The following is a 17715-nucleotide window of genomic DNA, read 5'->3' as shown; positions in this document are numbered from 1 at the left end:
TTGTTTAACTAGATCAGATCTTTTAACAATTGAACCTCCGTCGTTCTAAAGAAAAAAAAACTTGTTAGCCTTTATTATTCGATAAAAATCTTCACTATTATATATATATATATATTAATATATACACAATATCATACCCCCATTTTCTAATGAAACTTATGAGTTGATACTTGATCTGCCAAAAATTCTAATCCGAAATGAATTTTCTTGCGTTTATATCATCATTCCGAAAAAGGAAAAGCTGTCCCAAGTAGTTGGTTTCTTTACAGTGAAAATAAATTATATATTGAGAATTGTAAATTATAATTATAAACTAAATACAGGAACTAGATGGTTACAGATAAACACTTCACCTAGATTATTTATCAGAAATTTTAAAGTAAACAACCAAAGACCTTTAAAAAATAACATCAAATAAAATAAATTAAAACACAAAAAAACAATAAACAAAGAAATATATTTTATCAAGAAAAAGAGTTGATAGAATTATGCCGATTGTAGAAAAACCTTGGGTTCAATTTTTGGGCAATTCCAAAACAGCTTGCTCTTTTTTGTGCTCATCGACGTATTCCTCTATTTTCTTTTTGTTTTGGGAACTTGTGACAAAAGAAGTATAGGCAAAGCCTCCAACCATATAAAGTGATCCACCGAGAAGAGTGTAAAGGAACAATCTGTGGCTGACATCCATTGCAGTCATATACCATTGATATTTTGCCATTTTGAAGTGCTATATTTGGTTGTGTTGTGAAGAGTAAGTTCTGGTGTTTGTCGACAGATTTCCACTGCTTTTGATGTCTTTGGTGCTTTTGAAGAAGATGCTCAAATGCAAGGAGTTTGAAAAAAGAGAATCTCAAAACCCGCATGTGATAAGCATGTGCTACAGGGTCGCCAAAGATTTGGATCTAGAAGGATGCTATCAAAGCACGAAAATCACAGCTCACAAAACATATATTGAAGAAAACACAGCAGTAATTCTATAACGACTTGTTCATAAATCTTCTTTTGGAAAATGCTAGCCAGAACTTATCAGGTTGAGGGGCATCATTTTTATAAAGAATAGTAATCAATCTATCGCCCAATTCCTGTCTGAATTGTTGAATATAACCTCGCAATAAATCATAATCATTTCTATTTTGAGGACCATTGAAAACAGCGTTTAATGGGAAGTTTGGATCTCCGGGCACACTGAAATCCTCTAAAGCAAAATTGTTTAAAATTCTAACAGCTTCACCTCTAGTGATCCTTTTATTTAATTTATTGAGACACGACGATACATATAAAATCCCGTAAATTAATGTTCTATCTGAATTGCTCTTGATTTCAAAATTTCTAAAAAAGGAATTTGGACGAAATAAATCTAGAACTTCATCAATAATGTCATAGTCCGAATTGGTTGGATACGATGGACCTCTAAATTTAGTACGAATTGGCAATATAGCAAAATTTCCAACTATTCTACCTGATTCAGCTTCTTCGGAAAAAAATGTCGAGTTATATGCCTGAAAACAATTTGTCAGTAACAATTGACGTCCCCGACTTGGAAAACTCCATATAAATGAAGATTAAAGCGATTGATCAGACTATACATACAGGCATCTTTCAATATTCAGCTCTCCAACTACAGAGATATCTTTCTATCCACATCTAAGAAGTTGACACTTCTCAAATGTGCATCAGAGCCACCAAATAGGGGATTTCCGCACCAGACCGGATCAGCACCGGAAGTGCCTTGGAATGGAAGAACCGGTGCCAGGATGGAAGAGCTCCTTCAGCACTGGGTATAGTACAGTGGACCAACATTGCCCACAAAGCTGGTTCTAAACTAAACACTCTAATTATTTCTGAATGTTTTTAGAGTGCTTTTAAACACAAAACAAAGAAAACAAGCCAGTCTTAGTTGCACAAAAAAAACAATATTGAAGAGATAACAGCTCTTTATGTATTTTCAACTCCAATTTAGACATCTAAAGCGTAAGTGGTTTAATGGTAAAATTCAACGTTGCCATCGTTGGGCTCCCGGTTCGATTCCGGGCTTACGCATGTAACTTATCATTTTCCATTTTAAATGGTTTGAAAAAACATTGAAAATTACTTTTTGTACATTTTCAACAGTTGATATAATTAAATTGGTTAAACCTGGATAAAAGAAACTTAAATAATAATACAAAGAGTAAACACTATTAAAAGCAAGCTGTAATCAATCATTCTTCGAAAAAATAATTGAAAATAATTTGTATATAAGTATAAAATATCAAAATAAAAATATACATAAAAACCAAACAAACAAGTTGAATAAAAAAACACATCAAAAAAATTAAAATAATTATAATAATAAAAAAACGATTAATAAAAGTTATTAGTAACCAAAATAGAATCAAATGTCGATAAACTAAAGAAAAATAAATTGAAAACATATTAAAAAATTCGGAAAAATAAATAACATAAAAACTGAAGTAAAACTTTTATATGAAAACTAACAAAAAAATTAATTAGATTATTGAAATTGATAGCTATCTATTTTTAATAGATCACGGATTAATAAAAAACCTTCCACATTATAGGTTATTTTTCATGAACTTGAATTTTAATTAGATTGAATAAATATCAATTTTAAAACATAGAAAAAAAAACAAAGCAAATCTAAGAAAACAAGCATAAGTAATAATAATAATAATAATAATAATAATAGTAATAATAGTAATAATAAAAAAACAGCATAATATAATTTCCAGTTTATTTAAGGATATTTGTTTAATTTTGCCCAAAAATCTAATGATGCAACAACATCGCAGTTTCTACTATCTGTGTATGCATATAGTATTTCTTGTGAATTGGAATGTAATAATCTAATATTTTCTCCTAAAATAACCCTTAATAATTCACTTGTTTCAACATTCCTTATTTCAATAAAATTATTAGAAAATGCCAACAAGTAAGGAAACCAAAGTGCAAATGCGTTTGATATACCTTCCCAGTGAACAATCCAACCTGGTCTCGTTCTCCAACCTAATGAATTAACATAAAACGAAAAATCAGAATAATTGATTAAAAATCCAGAATGTAATTTAAAAATTGCTAATGGCTTTAACCCCTCTCTTCTAATCACAAAATCCAAAGAACTATCTGCTTGATCCAATAGCTCTTGTACTGGAAGGTTGCCACCTGAATTATGTGGTGAAACAACTTGGAATCCCTTTGTGCAACCAACACAAATCTTAGACTGCAAAAATGATATAGACACAGGTTCAGAAGTAAACAGAACCTCTTGAGCATCACTTTTGAACTTCTTTTTAGAAACTTTCTTTTTTGGATCTGGATCAACTGGTTCAAATATCTTAATCGAATGACTAGATCCATTCTTTGCTGCGCAAACAAACATCTTACCATTACAAACACCAACTTTGAAAAATGAAACATGATTCAATAATTCTTTAGCCTTTTTGGTATTGCTCGAAACATCAAATGTCTTTAATACATCCATTGGCCAAGAAAGTAATTTTTTATCGCATAATGCTAAAAGAGTATGGTATTCTTCAATAACTTCTACCTGTGTAACATTTGGTTTTTCAATAATTTTAACTGGTTGAGAAACAACTCTAGAATGGGTATTTCCACTAACACAATTTCTGATAAATGACATATAAATACCTGAATCGGTTCCACAAAGCAATTGTCTGCCACCATCCACTGGAATACCGCAATTAATTTTATTGGTCACAAAATCATAATGCTTATCAGTTAAAGCTATCAATGTGAAAATATCGTTGGATTCTTTCAAGTGTTTTTGTTGCTGCTCAATTTTTTCCAAAATATTTTTCTGTCTAGATAAATTCGTTGCATATAATGTCAAATCATACCCACGTCTACCAATATAAGAAAAGGAAATTGGAAATTTTGTGGTAGAATATGCAGTTAATAGTGTATTAGCACGACCATTAATGTTTGATAAAGAGGAACTAGTAGTGGAACTTTTTGAAATACTCGAATTTATAGATTGTGAGCCCAAAATAGATCCCTTTTGTGTGATAGGATTAGAAACTGTTCTATCCAAATCCCTGGAAACAATTTCTCTGAAGGAAGGAACAACTTCGGAAGCAATTACTCTTACCAACTGAATAGGAATTGGTCTTTGAAAAACTTTATGATGTTCAGCCTTATTTACTGTTTTAATGCGAACAAACAAAATATTATTGTCAAGAATATAGATTTGAACATCACCCTGATTATCTTTATCTTGGTTACGTTTCTTTAAAGTTCCGTGAAATAATATTCTTCTATTTTCTGCTGTCAACTTCAAATCAACAAATTCACCAGGTCTAAATACTAGTTTTTGTTTTAGCAATACTAAATTAAATCTATCAGCAGCTCGACCCGTTTCAAGATTAATCATTTCTAGTAATTTTTGTAACATTTCTATAGCAATTTCAAGATTTTTCTTATCGGGGTTATCATCTTTGGTATTTTTTAATACTTGTTTTAACAATAATGGATATCTTGCAGGTCTAGTAGTTGCCTTTGACAAGAAAGAACTTAAATCCAATTTTCTAGACTCTTTTAATCTTTCTGTTTCTTCAACAAATTCAGCAAATTGTCTATTGATAGTCTTTTGTCTTTCATATTCATATTTACTAAAATTCTGACCTGAGCCATAGGTTATAAATGGTTTAAATTGAGGGATATATTCTAAGAAAATATCACCAATTTCATGAACAATTGGCTGTTGTTTTTGTCTCCTGGTTAAAGCCTCGGCCAATTTTGAATTTATACTCAAGATATCTGTTACTCCATTAAAAACTGTTGAAATAAAATTTGCTCTAATTTTTGGAGAAATGATGTTGCTATTGACTAGTGGTCGTATCCAAAAATCTTTTATATATTCTAAATCTTTAACAAAGTCTCGTTCAGTGTAGATTGTTTCAAATATACATTCTTGCCTCTTTTTCTCTTTTTCATCAACACTGTCTAGAACAGATTTTGAAACAGAGCAGGACCACAATTTTTTTGTATCTTCAGATGGATCGTGGATTGAAACTTTGCTTTCTATTCTTTTTAGCCCGCCAAGTTTCATATGTAGTCTTGCTTGCTGTTCAAGTCTATTTGGACATGCAATTGAGTAGCATAATTTGTCACGTCTACACGTCGGCGAGTAACAATTTGTTAGAAGAGTATGAACTCCATTAACAGGAACTGACGACTGAGTTATTGCGGTTCCAGGTGACTTTGGGGGATTTGAAAGAGAAGATGAATGAGTTAAAGGGGTATCGGTTAGGGTTGTTGAGCTTGCATTTCCATTAAAGGAGTCCTGTCGTGATGGAGGTTGAACTTCATCGATAACATCGTTGAATTGGTAAATTTCCTTGTGAGAATCTCTCAATCGATGTTCATAGGTAGCATCATGAAAGAATTTCTGAGCATCTAAGGATCTGCCTAGTAAAAGAGCCAATTTTCTATCATTCGTTCTTAGAATGGCTACCAAGACATCAACAGCTTCAGCACCAGTGAAGGCGTCCAAATAATCCAAACCGTTTTTATTTCTTGTTCCAATTTGAATGTTATCTCTAAAAGTTTTGGCGACTTTTGATAACAATGCAGGGTATATTGTAGGTCTTTTAAATGTGGTTAGTATTGGTTTGGAGGTCAAAGTCAAGTTTGATGCAGAAATCGATCTGTCGGGCAAATTATTTGAATTTTGCCTTCTTGAAAGAATTTTATTAACAGAGGAGAAAGATTTTGATTTTGAGGCCAAATTTATAGAAGAGCCTGAATTCGAGTTTGAAGTTGAAGTTGAGCTTTTACTTAGAATATCATTGCTGTCATTTGAATTGTTGCTGATGTGATTGTTGATGCTGTTATTGGCGTTTAAATTCGTAGGATTGTTGAAATTACTAAGGCTGTTATTACTGTAGGAGTTATTGTTGATGTTGAAATTGGGCGGAATTACAGTGTTGTCATTATTATTGTTGTTGAAGGTGGTTTCATTTTGAAATTGAGTGTTATTAATTGGGCTTTCATTGTTGGAAGAGATTGATATAAAGTCGAATTTTTGAGGAATTATTCGACCACCGGAAGTTTTTTGTTGGTGGTGGGAATGGTGATATTGATACAAGGTGTTATTAGAAGTGGGATTTGGAGTGTTATTTGAGTTCATATTTTGGTTTGTATTGGAGGTGTTTATATTGTTTGGAGAGGAGAAAGCTGAGTTGTAATTGTTATAGGAGTTGGTGATAGTTGAATCGGGATTATTCCAATTGGAGTTAATCAGTTGTTGGGGCTGAAGTTGATGGGGCAGGTGTGGATAAGGTTGAGACTGGGACTGGGATGGAAAGGTAGAAGAAGCAGGAGAGTTGTGTTGGAAGGGTCTTCTGTTGGAAGAGAAGGAGGAGGTGGAGGTTAGGGACATTGATCTGAAGGAGGATCTGATTAGCTGTTCTTGCTGATCGATGTAATTGTTGTTTTGTATGTTGATATAAGGCTGGTTTATTAGGGACGGGTTTACGTTGGTGCTGTTGTAGTAGCTGTTGGTTATACTGTTGTTTGGGGGAGTAAAGCTTCTGGAGTTGTTTGGGATTTGGTTGTTATTTATGGAGTGCATTTGGCTGTGGTTTTGAGGATATGAGTTGTAGTATTGGTGCAGATTTTGCGATTGGGGTTGAGATTGGGATTGGGATTGGTTCATTTGGTAGTGATTTATTTGGTTTATGTTATTTCTTTGGTATTTTTGGTCTTGGGGAGAAGATAATTGGGAAGAATTAGAGGGTTGGTTTCTTAGTCGATGGGAGTAGGGAAGCTGAGAGGTGGTGAAGGTATCATTGTTGGAATTGATGTTGAGATTCGGATTGCTGTTACTGTTTGAGGAGTTGTAGTAGGGGATGTTTAGGGTTGTGTTGTTGTTGTTGTTGTTGTTGTTGTTGTTGTTGTTGTTGTTGTTGTTGTTGTTGTTGTTGTTGCTGCTGTTGTTGCTGTTGTTGTTTGAGTTGTTTGAGTTGTTATTATTGTTTGTGGTTGTGTTTTGATGAGGGTTGTTGTTTTGTTGAATAGGAGGCTGGGGAGGAGGTTGGGAGGGATGGTGTTGGACTTGATACATTTGGATATTAGTCGGAGTAGTTTTATTCTTTGGATAGAGAACTGGTAAATTAAATTAAATTAAATTAAATTAAAAGGGATTAAATTGAATGACTAGTTAGTTAATTGATTAATTTATAAGATTTTAAGATGAAATGAAATGAAATGAGATGAGAAAGAAAGAAAAAAAAATGAAAAAGAAAAAGAAATAGAAATAGAAATAGAAATAGAAATAGAAATAGAAAGAAAAAAAATGGAAACAGATAATGAAAAGCCTTCAGAAGATTAAGAAAGTATTTGAAAAATATATGAAAAATATATGGAATCTGTATGAAAGATTTGTGGAAATTTTGTGGAAATTTTGGTTTTAAGAAAAACTTGAGTTGAGAAAGAGAGGGAAAAATAGGAAAAAAAAAAGAAAAGGAAAGCAAAGGAAAGGAAAGGAAAGGGAAATAAGAGTAACGAATAATAGGTATTGATGATTAGATTGAATATAGGAATAAAGAGAAAACGATATGGTTCATTAATCTCCAAGTAAATTTTTGATTAAGATATTAAAGAAGAGATTAGATAGTGATTAATAATGGTGATGATGGTAAATAATAAATAATAAATAAGCCTATTTTTTTATTTGGTAAAAGACGAAAAGAGAAAACTTAAAGAGGTCAGGAATTTATGTTATTTTGAGCTGGTTTATCAAAGATTCTTTTTGTTTCTGAGTGATGTATTTATTTAATTATTTAATTATTTGGTAATATGTAAGTTGTAATTTGTAATCTGTAGTTTGTAAAATGCGAACTTTATGGGACTGAATTGAGCAGATTGAATTGGGAAATATAATAAGAGATGGTACTGGAGAACAGTGAGCAATACCAAGGCAGTGGAGGAAAGAAATATAATATAAGATAGAGGAAAGGAAGACAATGAAGGTGGTGAAGGCAATGGTGGGAGAGATTAATACATACTTATCAGAAAAGCTGTTGGATTGATGTTATAGCAAATGCCTCTGGGAAACTATAAATAGAACGAGCAGAACGGGAGTTGGAGCGAATTGCTACTGAAGCAAGGGAAGGAGGAAAAGAAGGAAGAGACGACCGAGAGGAAGAAGCAGAGAGAGGGAGAGGAGAGGGAGAAGGAGAGGGAGAAGGAGAGGGAGAAGGAGAGGCTGTTGGTGTTGCGCTGAAGATGAGGAAGAGAGTGGAAAATAGTGCAGTTTGATGTTGAAATTGAGTTTCCCAAAACAAAGAGCCAAACTGGCAGAGAAGTTAAAACGACGCACGCTCTGGAGAACCAAAAACAGCCCCAAAGCAGCAGCAGTAGCACTGGAAAAATCAGCAGCAGCAGCAGCAGCACACGCAGCAGAAGCAGCACACGCAGCAGAAGCAGCAGTCGTCGTCGGAAGCAGATGCTCCAGCACGCGCCACGCTGTCCGGGTGGCGGTGCAGACGGCGTCAGAGTCGCTGTTTTTGCTGCGTGTGCTGCGTGTGCGTGTACTTCTCTTTCCTGACGTCGCCCTGACGCAGGTGCTGCGGCAATGCGCGTGTCGCCGGTGCTTCCTGTGCTGCGTCTGCTTCCCAGCCTGTGCCAGACCTTCCCGACGCCGCTGTGTCAGCGCTGTGTCAGCACTAGCCAATCACACTCCGCCCTCACTTTCAGGATTTCGATTGTGCAATTAACTTCGTTCGTTTCAATCCTTTTCGATTGCTTTCTGTCGTTTTTATTTGTTTTCATCTGCTTATATCGTTGTTATCTGTTTCACCCAATCCCATCAGTTTCATTTGCTATTTACTCAGCATCGACAACTGGGTGCCTTCCCCAGTTCCTGTCTCTAACAGGCTAATTCAGCCCAACTTATAAAACCCAGCTTGATTCCAGCTTGATTCACCATGATTCTAACTTGATTCCGGCCTGCGCAAACTTGCTACTGTCAGAACTGTAAATGGCTGAATCCCCTAACTTCCACCAATTCCCACCCTGAACATGTCCATGTCACTCTTGAGACAGCACCTACACTCTATCCCGCTCTATCTCACTCTTCTTTTCCGTCGGTGCATGCGCACGTGCTTCCTCTGCTTCCTCTGCTGCTCGCTCCAGCCCCGTGGACGAGCCACAAAACGCACTAGCCCTCGCAAGCACGTTTTTGCTACCGCGCCCACATGGCTGGCGCCGCAGACCACTTCCAGAGCCAGACATAATTGCTGCCTTTGGTATAAAATATGGTCATTGGTATCGCTCCTTCATGGCCCAATGCCTGATGTCTGAAATCGCTTTATATTCTCTAGATATTCTTCTCTTGTCCATTTGCATTTGCTAATTGCTTCACAATCGTTGCTTTTCTACTACTTGTTCATCCACTTGAAAATGATCTTAAACAAGTTTCTATACTGCCTATCTTTCATCTTGCCCATCAATATTTCTTCCGATAATACGTCCGTCTCAACTTTATCTCCTCCTCTTCTTTCTCGCTCATCTCCTTCTCTAGCCAACATCAAACAGGACGATAAAGACGATGATAGCCCCTTGGAATTCCGTTTATACACCCACAATATAAGATACGACAATAAAAATCTTTGGGAGGGCGAACGCCCATGGTCTGAAAGAAAATACCTTATCGCCTCCTCCATCAAATTTAACGCAAAAAAGAACACTTTGGTTTGCTTGCAAGAAGTCCTATATAATCAATTGGTCGACTTGAAACAACTACTAGGCGATGAATGGAACTATTTTGGTGTTGGTAGAAAAGATGGCAAGTTCTCCGGCGAATTCAACCCCATTTTTTATCAGAAGAAAGACTGGAAAATCCTAAACTCAAAGACTTTTTGGCTAAGTCAAACTCCAGAAATTCCAAGCAAAGGCTGGGATGCTGCTCTCGAAAGAATCGTTGAATGGCTACATCTCCAAAACATCCCCTCAAACAAAAAAATAAACATATTCAATACTCATCTAGATCACCAGGGTGTCATTGCAAGAAGAGAAAGTGTAAAACTAATCCTCCAAAGATGCAAAAACTTAAACAACAACCCAAGTTTCTTCACCGGCGATTTCAACACTGAGCCAGCAGACGAACCCTACCAAATCGCCAGCAAACAACTCCTAGACACTAACAAAGCAGTCAATGACAAATTGAATAGATATGCTCATGCTGATGAAAGCACTTACACTGGATTTGACGGCGGAATCGTTGAAAGAGCTAAAGTCATTGACTATATCTGGGCCACAAAAGATTCAAAAAATATCTTCATTAAGTCCTTTGCCGTTTTGCATTCAAAATTCAACTTCTATATGAGTGATCACAGACCGGTATCATCTGACATCATTCTCTATGACGATGTTGTGCTTTATGACAATAATAATAAAAACAAAAAGTCCAATTTCAATTTCAACTTCAACTTCAAAAATCAACACCAATAACTGCACCCAAGACACTAAAAATATTTTTAAAACAAAAAATCAAAAAAATCAAAAAAATCAAAAAACAATTTCTTTTATCCCTCCTTTAACTAGTCCATTCTTTTGTCTTGTCCCTTTTTAGATTTTTTACTACCCTTCTTGTTATTTCTCAAGCTTTTATTCTTATTTACGAACCTTTTTTTTTTTTTTCTCTCTTATTATTTAATGATACATTTATTTTCTCTTGTATTTTCAAACAAAAACCCAAAATAATCATTATACCCTTTTGCCCACAACAACCCAAGAATATGTTTATGATTAAACTTCAATATTTGACAAAAATTGGTGAAATCTATAGAAATTGTTTGAAAAATCAGAAACAATTCCTGAAATCGAGATGTCCATCCCACATCCAATTTGTGGAGACAACAAACCCCCTCTCTTGTTAGCACAGGGCCCACACGCCCAAATGGGGGTCCACCTCGACCGGTATGCTTTCCCTCGGATTGCTTTTTTCCAAAAATTAAAGGCTCTCTCAGTCTCACACGTACATGCTCGCTGTAGCTTCCAGGCCGCAGCTAAGCTTGTTCCAGAGTCGAAGCTTATTATTTTTAGTCCGGTCTCGCTTTCCTTACTCATGCAATAGCTGCAATGTTGTGCATGATCCTGTATTGATAATTGTATAATTTTCCAGCTGAACTCTTCTGTCTTATTTATTAATTAATCTTCTACAAATGGCTTATCGCTAAACTGATATTCTGCTTAACATCAATACGATTCAACTGAATTGGCTGTTCTAACTTGCCCGGCTTCAGAACATAGCAGCTCATTTCTGCCTCCTGGATAAAACTTTTGTATTTACAAAAAACATAGACACAGCATAAACAAAGATCAATTTATCTTTCTCTTTTTTTTTTCAAGAAATCGCTTTTTTCAGACTAACCAAAGCCTTAATATTCTTTGCGTCTTTCAAAGAGAAATCAGCGCTATGTTATGCATGGTGTACATATGTACCGCGTCGGCCTGAGCTTTCTAGCGTTTTTTCTTTTTGTCTTATATTTTTTTGTCCTGTTTTTGTCCTCTCTTTCTACGAGTACTATAATAAAATACTGTAATAAAATACTGTAATATTATTAGTTTCACAAAAAAATCATTTGATTTTATCTCAAACTCGATTATCTTTTATTAAAATTCAGAATCTTACATTTTCAGAACCCTATGGGAAAGTAATGATCTTCCTATTCCTTATTGGCCTCACCACTATTATCATATAATTATATTGTTATTGCCAATCAGTTATTCACTATGATTCCATTATCATATTTCCTAAATTAATGAAAAAAATAACAAACATTAATATTAATTCCTTTTCTATTTACTATTATATAATCTTTTTATTAACTACTGGCCTTGGGTTCTTTTAACTCATCAGGCACATTCTCTTGTAACCACGTTATGCTCTTTTTCAATCCAACGCCATCTCTATAATAAATTCTTCTTTTCTCCAATTTGGATACAATCTCTTGAACTGTCAAGCCCTTCTTAATACCAACTTCTGCTGCACTATATATTGATTTCATTCTTCCGTATTTTTTGGATACTGGATGATGTGCTCCTCCTCTCCATCTTGGTCCATGATTCATCTCCAATTGTTTTATCGAGGGTCCTCCATTGATTCCATATAAATACTCTCTTATAATGTCTTCAACTGAATCTGATAGCTTAAGTAACTTGTATAAAGGTCCGGAGTCTGCGCCAGCGCAACTCAATCTCTTTCTTGATGTTACAGTTATAGGTTTATTCAGTGAATTAGAAATTGTATTTGCGTTATCAGTAGTATTTACATTATCAGTAGCATTAGCAGTAGTAGCAGTAGCATTAATAGCATTAGTATTGGTATTATTCTTAATGTCATTGCTGTCAATAGTTTTACCATTATCATTAGATTGAGTGGAAATAGAATTATCCAAAGTATTTATTGACTCTGAGAAATTGATAGCATTATCTGATTTTTCAATCTCTTTCTCACAATTTTCATTTTTCAAAATTATATCATTACTATCATTTTTATTGTCATTATCGCTATCGTTATCACTATTATTACTATCAATATCGTTATTATCAGTATCGTTATTATCAGTATTATTATCAGTATTGTTATCAGTATTATCAGTATTATTATCATTGGCCCTATTAAAATAATTACCAGCTTGTATTGGTATTGATAGGGTTTCATTGAAATTTATATCACTTGCCTGACTAATTGAATTGATTCTGATTGAATTTCTATATTTAAACCCTTCATAATTATTCTCGGTAATAGTTGTAGCTGGTGTAGAAGCAAAACTACCAATCATTTCATCTGAATATACAGAATTCGCTCTACTCAACATACTCATATTACTATTAAAATTTGTAGGTGAAACATTATTATTTGGAAATGTATTGATATTGTTAATAGTAGACGCATTTATTATGCCAGTATTCGATGCCATATTAATATTAATATTATTAGTATTAGCAGCATATATATTATTTGCAGTAGCGATGGAGGTATTGTCATGATTACAATCACCAATCTGACAATTTGTCAAGCTAGATTCAAACGAATTCATTTCAGAACAAAAAGCCTTCATATTATTAAAAATATTCGAGTTTGACTCATTTTTGTTCTTGAAATACTCCATAAGAAAATTGTTTTGAAAATTTAATGATCTTAAAATCATCTGGTTCATTTTTTCATTTTGGTTTATCTTTTCAACTAGATCGTTTATTCTTAAATTAATATTATTAATCGATTCTTTGACATTAAAAAACTCATTAAATATATTCATATTAGTATATTGATCATGATTACTAGTTTCTAGAATGGGGTTAATGTTAATATTATTAGTATTGGTATTAGCAACAGCACTAATGCCTTCATGGGTATTATTGATGGCATTAATATTGTTAATATTATTGATATTACCAATATTAGTATTGGGAGAAGTATTTTCAAGATTTAAGTTATTAACAGGATTGGTTGGGAGGTTAAGAGGCTCGTTGAACTCATTTAATGTGCAATTATTACTGCTATTTATTGAGGGAAAAGTAGTGAAAGTTGTATTAGGGATGGAATTTATATTATACAAGGGATGAATTGGAGAGGAAACAAAATTACTTGATAAATTGTTAGTTAAATTGTTGGATATATTATTGGATATACAATTTAGATTGTTATTAATATTTTCAGATATTTGATAGTCTAATTGCTGGTCTTGGAAGGACTTGATTTGAAACCCACCAAATGAAAAAGTTTGATCATTAAGATTTATCCTTGACATCATTTCCATTTGTATTGTTAGTATTACTATTGCTGCTATCGATAACTTTTTGCAAAGTAAATTTTGTAAATGAATATTAAATTAAATATAGGGATAAATATTGAAATATAAAACCGGAAATAAAAATTAGAGAGAAAATATTGGAACTGAATTTTTTTAAAATATATTATAAAATGAAATGAGAAAAAAAAACGATAGAAGAAAATCAATAGAATATATATATAGTGAATTCGAGGGTTTTATATTGAAGAAAAAATCTAAATCCTTATTGTAAACATTATCAACATAATAAATTGCAGAAATATTTGAATAAATTTTTATTACTGAATTGTTTGATTGTCATTTAATTATATTTTTTGGTGATTTTAAAATGCAATTTGGTTTGACATTCATAAATACATACATAACATTTGTTTTTTTATTTTTGAATAATTAATAAGATAAATCAAAAAATTAACAGAAAATACAAAAACAAACTAAAACACTAAAACACTAAAACACTAAAACACTAAAATACTAAAATACTAAAACACTAAACACTAAAATCAATATATTCGTTAGAAGTTTCTTTTGGAAAGGTTTTTGAAAACTTTCAAGACACAACTCTGATCAACATAACTTTGAAGTTAATAGACATGCAGATAAACTTGAATATAGTATTCAAAAGATTTTTTTAACCGAGAAAAATTGACTTTTTTTGAGTAATGTTGGCAAATTTTTGTGATTAAAAGTTGGTAACTGGCCAATAGCAGCAGTAGACCAAGAGTCTGACCAGACTTAGAAGAATTCTATTGAATTAACAGGCGTAGGCTAGTGGATGAGAAACACATCAAATGAGCCACTGTGAGATAGAAAGATAACTAACATCTCTGGATCGTTGATATGAGTCGCAACGAAGTTGGTGACAAATTGAGAATTCCACCCTTTAAGCAAGTTGTTTCAGGAAGGACAATCTTATTCAGCAGAAACAGAATTTTGATGCAGGCCCCATCATGGAAAGCAGAATCAGGAAAACCATCTTTAGCCCAACTGACGATCACTTGAAACTGCTACTGGGCCACTATTTACAACGATAACCATCGTAGCTGTGCACTGTCACCATTGTATTGCCAGCACCTTGTTGCTTGCAGTTGTTCATGGTGTTGTTCGTGGTGTTGTTCAGAGCTGGTCACTGAATCACAATTAACTACCTCAGGAGTTTTGGCAGAAAATGCTTTTCTTAAGGCTCAACAGGCCAACAGCCAATGCTTGCTGCAGCATTAGTAAAGAGTGCCTGATACCACTGAGATCTTCGTGTTCTGACCAAGCTCGAGCCAGGCTATTTTTAATGCACTGTTAGCGTATGTTTAGATTCTCGTTACAATAATACAGAACGTAGATACAGCTTTTGATTGAGCAGATTTTTGCCAAAAACTTTCCAAAACTATAACGTTGACAGTATAACGTAGCAGCGCAAAGACTGGGGAGCAGCTTGGAGCAGCTGGGAGTGTAGTTTCCAGTGCTGGTGTTGGTCGTCCATCTCAATCTAATAGCTGCCCTTGGTGGTTGTCTTGTTGTTGTCTTGTAGTCGTCTTGTGGTTGGTATATCATTAAATTGTGATGGTAATTGTGACGCACCCAGCGATATTGAGGAAAATTCTGGCCTTCAAGCAGAGTTTGATAATTTGATGGATCAATGGTTGATTTCATATGGTTCAGCACAAACTGTGAAACGAAGAAACTGAATTTTATTTTCAAGATACAATTGCTGCTAATTGGTTTTGTTCTGCGTTCTGTTTTGTCGCTTTTAGTTCTGTTGCATTGTGTTTTGTGTGGATGTTGTTTTTTGTTGTTTTTTGTTGTTTTATTTCATATAATTTGACCTTTGTAATATAAGCTGTGTATTTTTTGGTCCAATTCTAATAAGGCGAATAAACAGAGCTATCGTTTTGGTGTTTCTTTTTTGTTTTGCTGTAGATTTTGTCAAACCTGAATACAATTAAAATCTGTTTGTTTCCTTTTTAGATGGGAAAATAAAAGGAAATTAGACTGTTTGAGCTGTTTTAATATTTTTATTATTAAATAGCGTTCAATTACAATTCAAATCCATTAATAATTGTTGATGTCAACTATGTTAAGAATAATTTTAAATCAATAGAATTAAATTTGAAATTTGTAATCCATAATTCAACGTTAATTGACTTACGGCCCTTGAGTATTGTTCTAATTATTATTATTATTATTATTATTATTATTATTATTGTTGTTCTAATTATTGTTGTTCTAGTTATTATTATTGTTTTAATTATTATGATTTGTATTGCCCATTCTATCCATATTACTAATACTATTCACATTACCAATACTATTGATGTTGCCCATACTGTTCATACCAACTATTAATCTTACTGCCTGTAAACCAATTATTCCTTTGAATCTTTTGAATCGTAAATGATAAATTATAAATTCCGAATTGTGAATGGAAATTTGAAAATTTGCAAAATGGCAAAATGATAAAATGACAAAATTTAAATTGCCAATCACGACTCACGAAATACTTATTCGTCAAATATAATTTAGTATTTACAATTAACTATCTTTAATTTTTATGATGAACCATAATAAAAATTATTAATTCTCAAGTAATTAAATAATCTCGCTGTCTTTGACCACAATTCCATGAAAGCCTGCTCAAAACTTTGCCAAATTTTGCAAAAAATCAAACAAAATTCACCAAAGTTTTTGGACTAACAAAAGAACCTGAAATCACGATATTCAAATGAGATATTTATTTTTTTAAAGCAGTATTCTTTATCTTCAAAAACAGTTATTTATTCAGAGTCATGGCGATATTCAATCCACTTCACATTCTGGATTCCGTTTTGGTTTTCATTTAAACAAAAAGCCAAACCAAAACTTAATACATCGTCATTTGTTAACTGTTACATTGCTGTAAGTTGGAGAATTACTTTCCAACAACACTATTTGGTTCTGCAACCATTTGGAGCTGTTTGGAGCTGTTTAAGACATCTAAACTGCTTCCTCCAACCACCTCTAGCCCCAGCTTTGAAAGCAAATCGATCCCATGCTCTTGCTGAAAGATCCAGACTTTTTGTCCTTGCACTGCCCAGCCAATCACAACGGACCTGCTCTTCCAGCAGCCATTTCGACCACTGACTCTGAACGCTGACGCCCATTTTTGAATCTCACACACGTGCCGTTAGACATATTACAGCCACGTGTAACAACAGGCTCTCCGCATAACGCCCTGTTTTGCGGGTTAAGTGTGTTTTCCACGGTTTTGGTGCTTGTGCTGCTGCTGCTTCAGCCTTGAGATTCTTATATCTCACCTTGGTTCTCTTGGAGGCTTGTTTCATCTGCTTTCCAAGAATTGGCACTCGACTTGTCATTTCAGATAATAATAGAAAGTGCACAAATACTGGTTGCATGTTGAGCTGTGAGGTTACGTGTGTACAGACACAACACGGCATTATCTGCAGGCTTTGAGCTGCAAAACGCGCTGCGTTTTCTCATGCATCTACTGCTAAATTTGCAACCGGTGTCATTTTGTATGGTGCTTGTGAGACATAATCATTGTCGTGCCAATAGCAAGAATGGTTCAGATCTCTGATTTTGGTAGATCTTTGTAACATTTTGTGTTTATAATGCTTTTTACCAATATACCCTTGCAAGTTTTATAATTTCCTGCTATTCAAATTAGAGAATTCAAAATTTGAAAAGCTACCTGTTTTACTTATTTTATAACTTGAGTGAAAATTATTCTTAAATTTTGATGAGATTGACTAAATTTCTCAAAACATAGATAAAAGGATAATAAAATTTCACCTATTTAATTTCCTTATGGATTATTATTGTAATTTAGTTCAATCTGATCTAATTAAGAAATACACTTATTCTTTTTGTTCAGACTGTAAACGAATAACAAAAACCTTAGCAC

The 17715-nt window shown here is 33.7% G+C and overlaps 7 protein-coding genes and 1 non-coding gene across 8 annotated transcripts; 3 read left to right on the top strand and 5 right to left on the bottom strand.

Moving 5' to 3' along the window:
- Positions 1–514: 514 nt before the first annotated feature.
- Positions 515–718, bottom strand: COX14 (Cox14p; the record flags this gene model as incomplete). The annotated part of the gene is made up of 1 exon (XM_020190257.1): positions 515–718. One exon carries the CDS (start codon positions 716–718, stop codon positions 515–517), a length of 204 nt encoding a protein of 67 aa, XP_020049184.1.
- Positions 719–974: 256 nt separating this feature from the next.
- ARC18 (Arc18p) lies at positions 975–1596 on the bottom strand (the record flags this gene model as incomplete). Its single annotated transcript, XM_020191559.1, has 2 exons — positions 975–1499; positions 1591–1596. 2 exons carry the CDS (start codon positions 1594–1596, stop codon positions 975–977), a joined length of 531 nt encoding a protein of 176 aa, XP_020049183.1.
- A 373-nt stretch (positions 1597–1969) lies between these two features.
- Positions 1970–2040, top strand: ASCRUDRAFT_t25. The gene has a single exon. It is a non-coding gene; the product is annotated as a tRNA-Gly (tRNA).
- Positions 2041–2697: 657 nt separating this feature from the next.
- On the bottom strand, positions 2698–7172 carry ASCRUDRAFT_74330 (CNH-domain-containing protein). The gene has a single exon (XM_020192643.1). The coding sequence runs from the start codon at positions 7082–7084 to the stop codon at positions 2738–2740; it is 4347 nt and encodes a 1448-aa protein (XP_020049182.1). The 5' UTR covers positions 7085–7172; the 3' UTR covers positions 2698–2737.
- A 1336-nt stretch (positions 7173–8508) lies between these two features.
- On the top strand, positions 8509–9125 carry ASCRUDRAFT_74328 (uncharacterized protein). The gene has a single exon (XM_020192641.1). It carries the CDS (start codon positions 8597–8599, stop codon positions 8900–8902), a length of 306 nt encoding a protein of 101 aa, XP_020049181.1. The 5' UTR covers positions 8509–8596; the 3' UTR covers positions 8903–9125.
- A 448-nt stretch (positions 9126–9573) lies between these two features.
- On the top strand, positions 9574–10392 carry ASCRUDRAFT_26593 (endonuclease/exonuclease/phosphatase family protein; the record flags this gene model as incomplete). Its single annotated transcript, XM_020189961.1, has 1 exon — positions 9574–10392. A coding segment is annotated over one exon (819 nt), but the record flags the coding sequence as incomplete, so codon positions are not given.
- A 1320-nt stretch (positions 10393–11712) lies between these two features.
- On the bottom strand, positions 11713–13935 carry ASCRUDRAFT_74326 (transcription activator GCR1-like domain-containing protein; the record flags this gene model as incomplete). The annotated part of the gene is made up of 1 exon (XM_020192640.1): positions 11713–13935. A coding segment is annotated over exon 1 (1772 nt), but the record flags the coding sequence as incomplete, so codon positions are not given.
- A 1178-nt stretch (positions 13936–15113) lies between these two features.
- On the bottom strand, positions 15114–15467 carry ASCRUDRAFT_79500 (uncharacterized protein; the record flags this gene model as incomplete). The annotated part of the gene is made up of 1 exon (XM_020194389.1): positions 15114–15467. The coding sequence occupies one exon, from the start codon at positions 15465–15467 to the stop codon at positions 15114–15116; it is 354 nt and encodes a 117-aa protein (XP_020049178.1).
- Positions 15468–17715: the final 2248 nt, after the last annotated feature.

This window comes from Ascoidea rubescens, assembly GCF_001661345.1.
Source record: "Ascoidea rubescens DSM 1968 unplaced genomic scaffold ASCRUscaffold_2, whole genome shotgun sequence".
Classification (NCBI taxonomy): Eukaryota; Fungi; Ascomycota; class Saccharomycetes; order Ascoideales; family Ascoideaceae; genus Ascoidea; species Ascoidea rubescens.
This window is presented reverse-complemented; position numbering and strand designations above follow the sequence as displayed.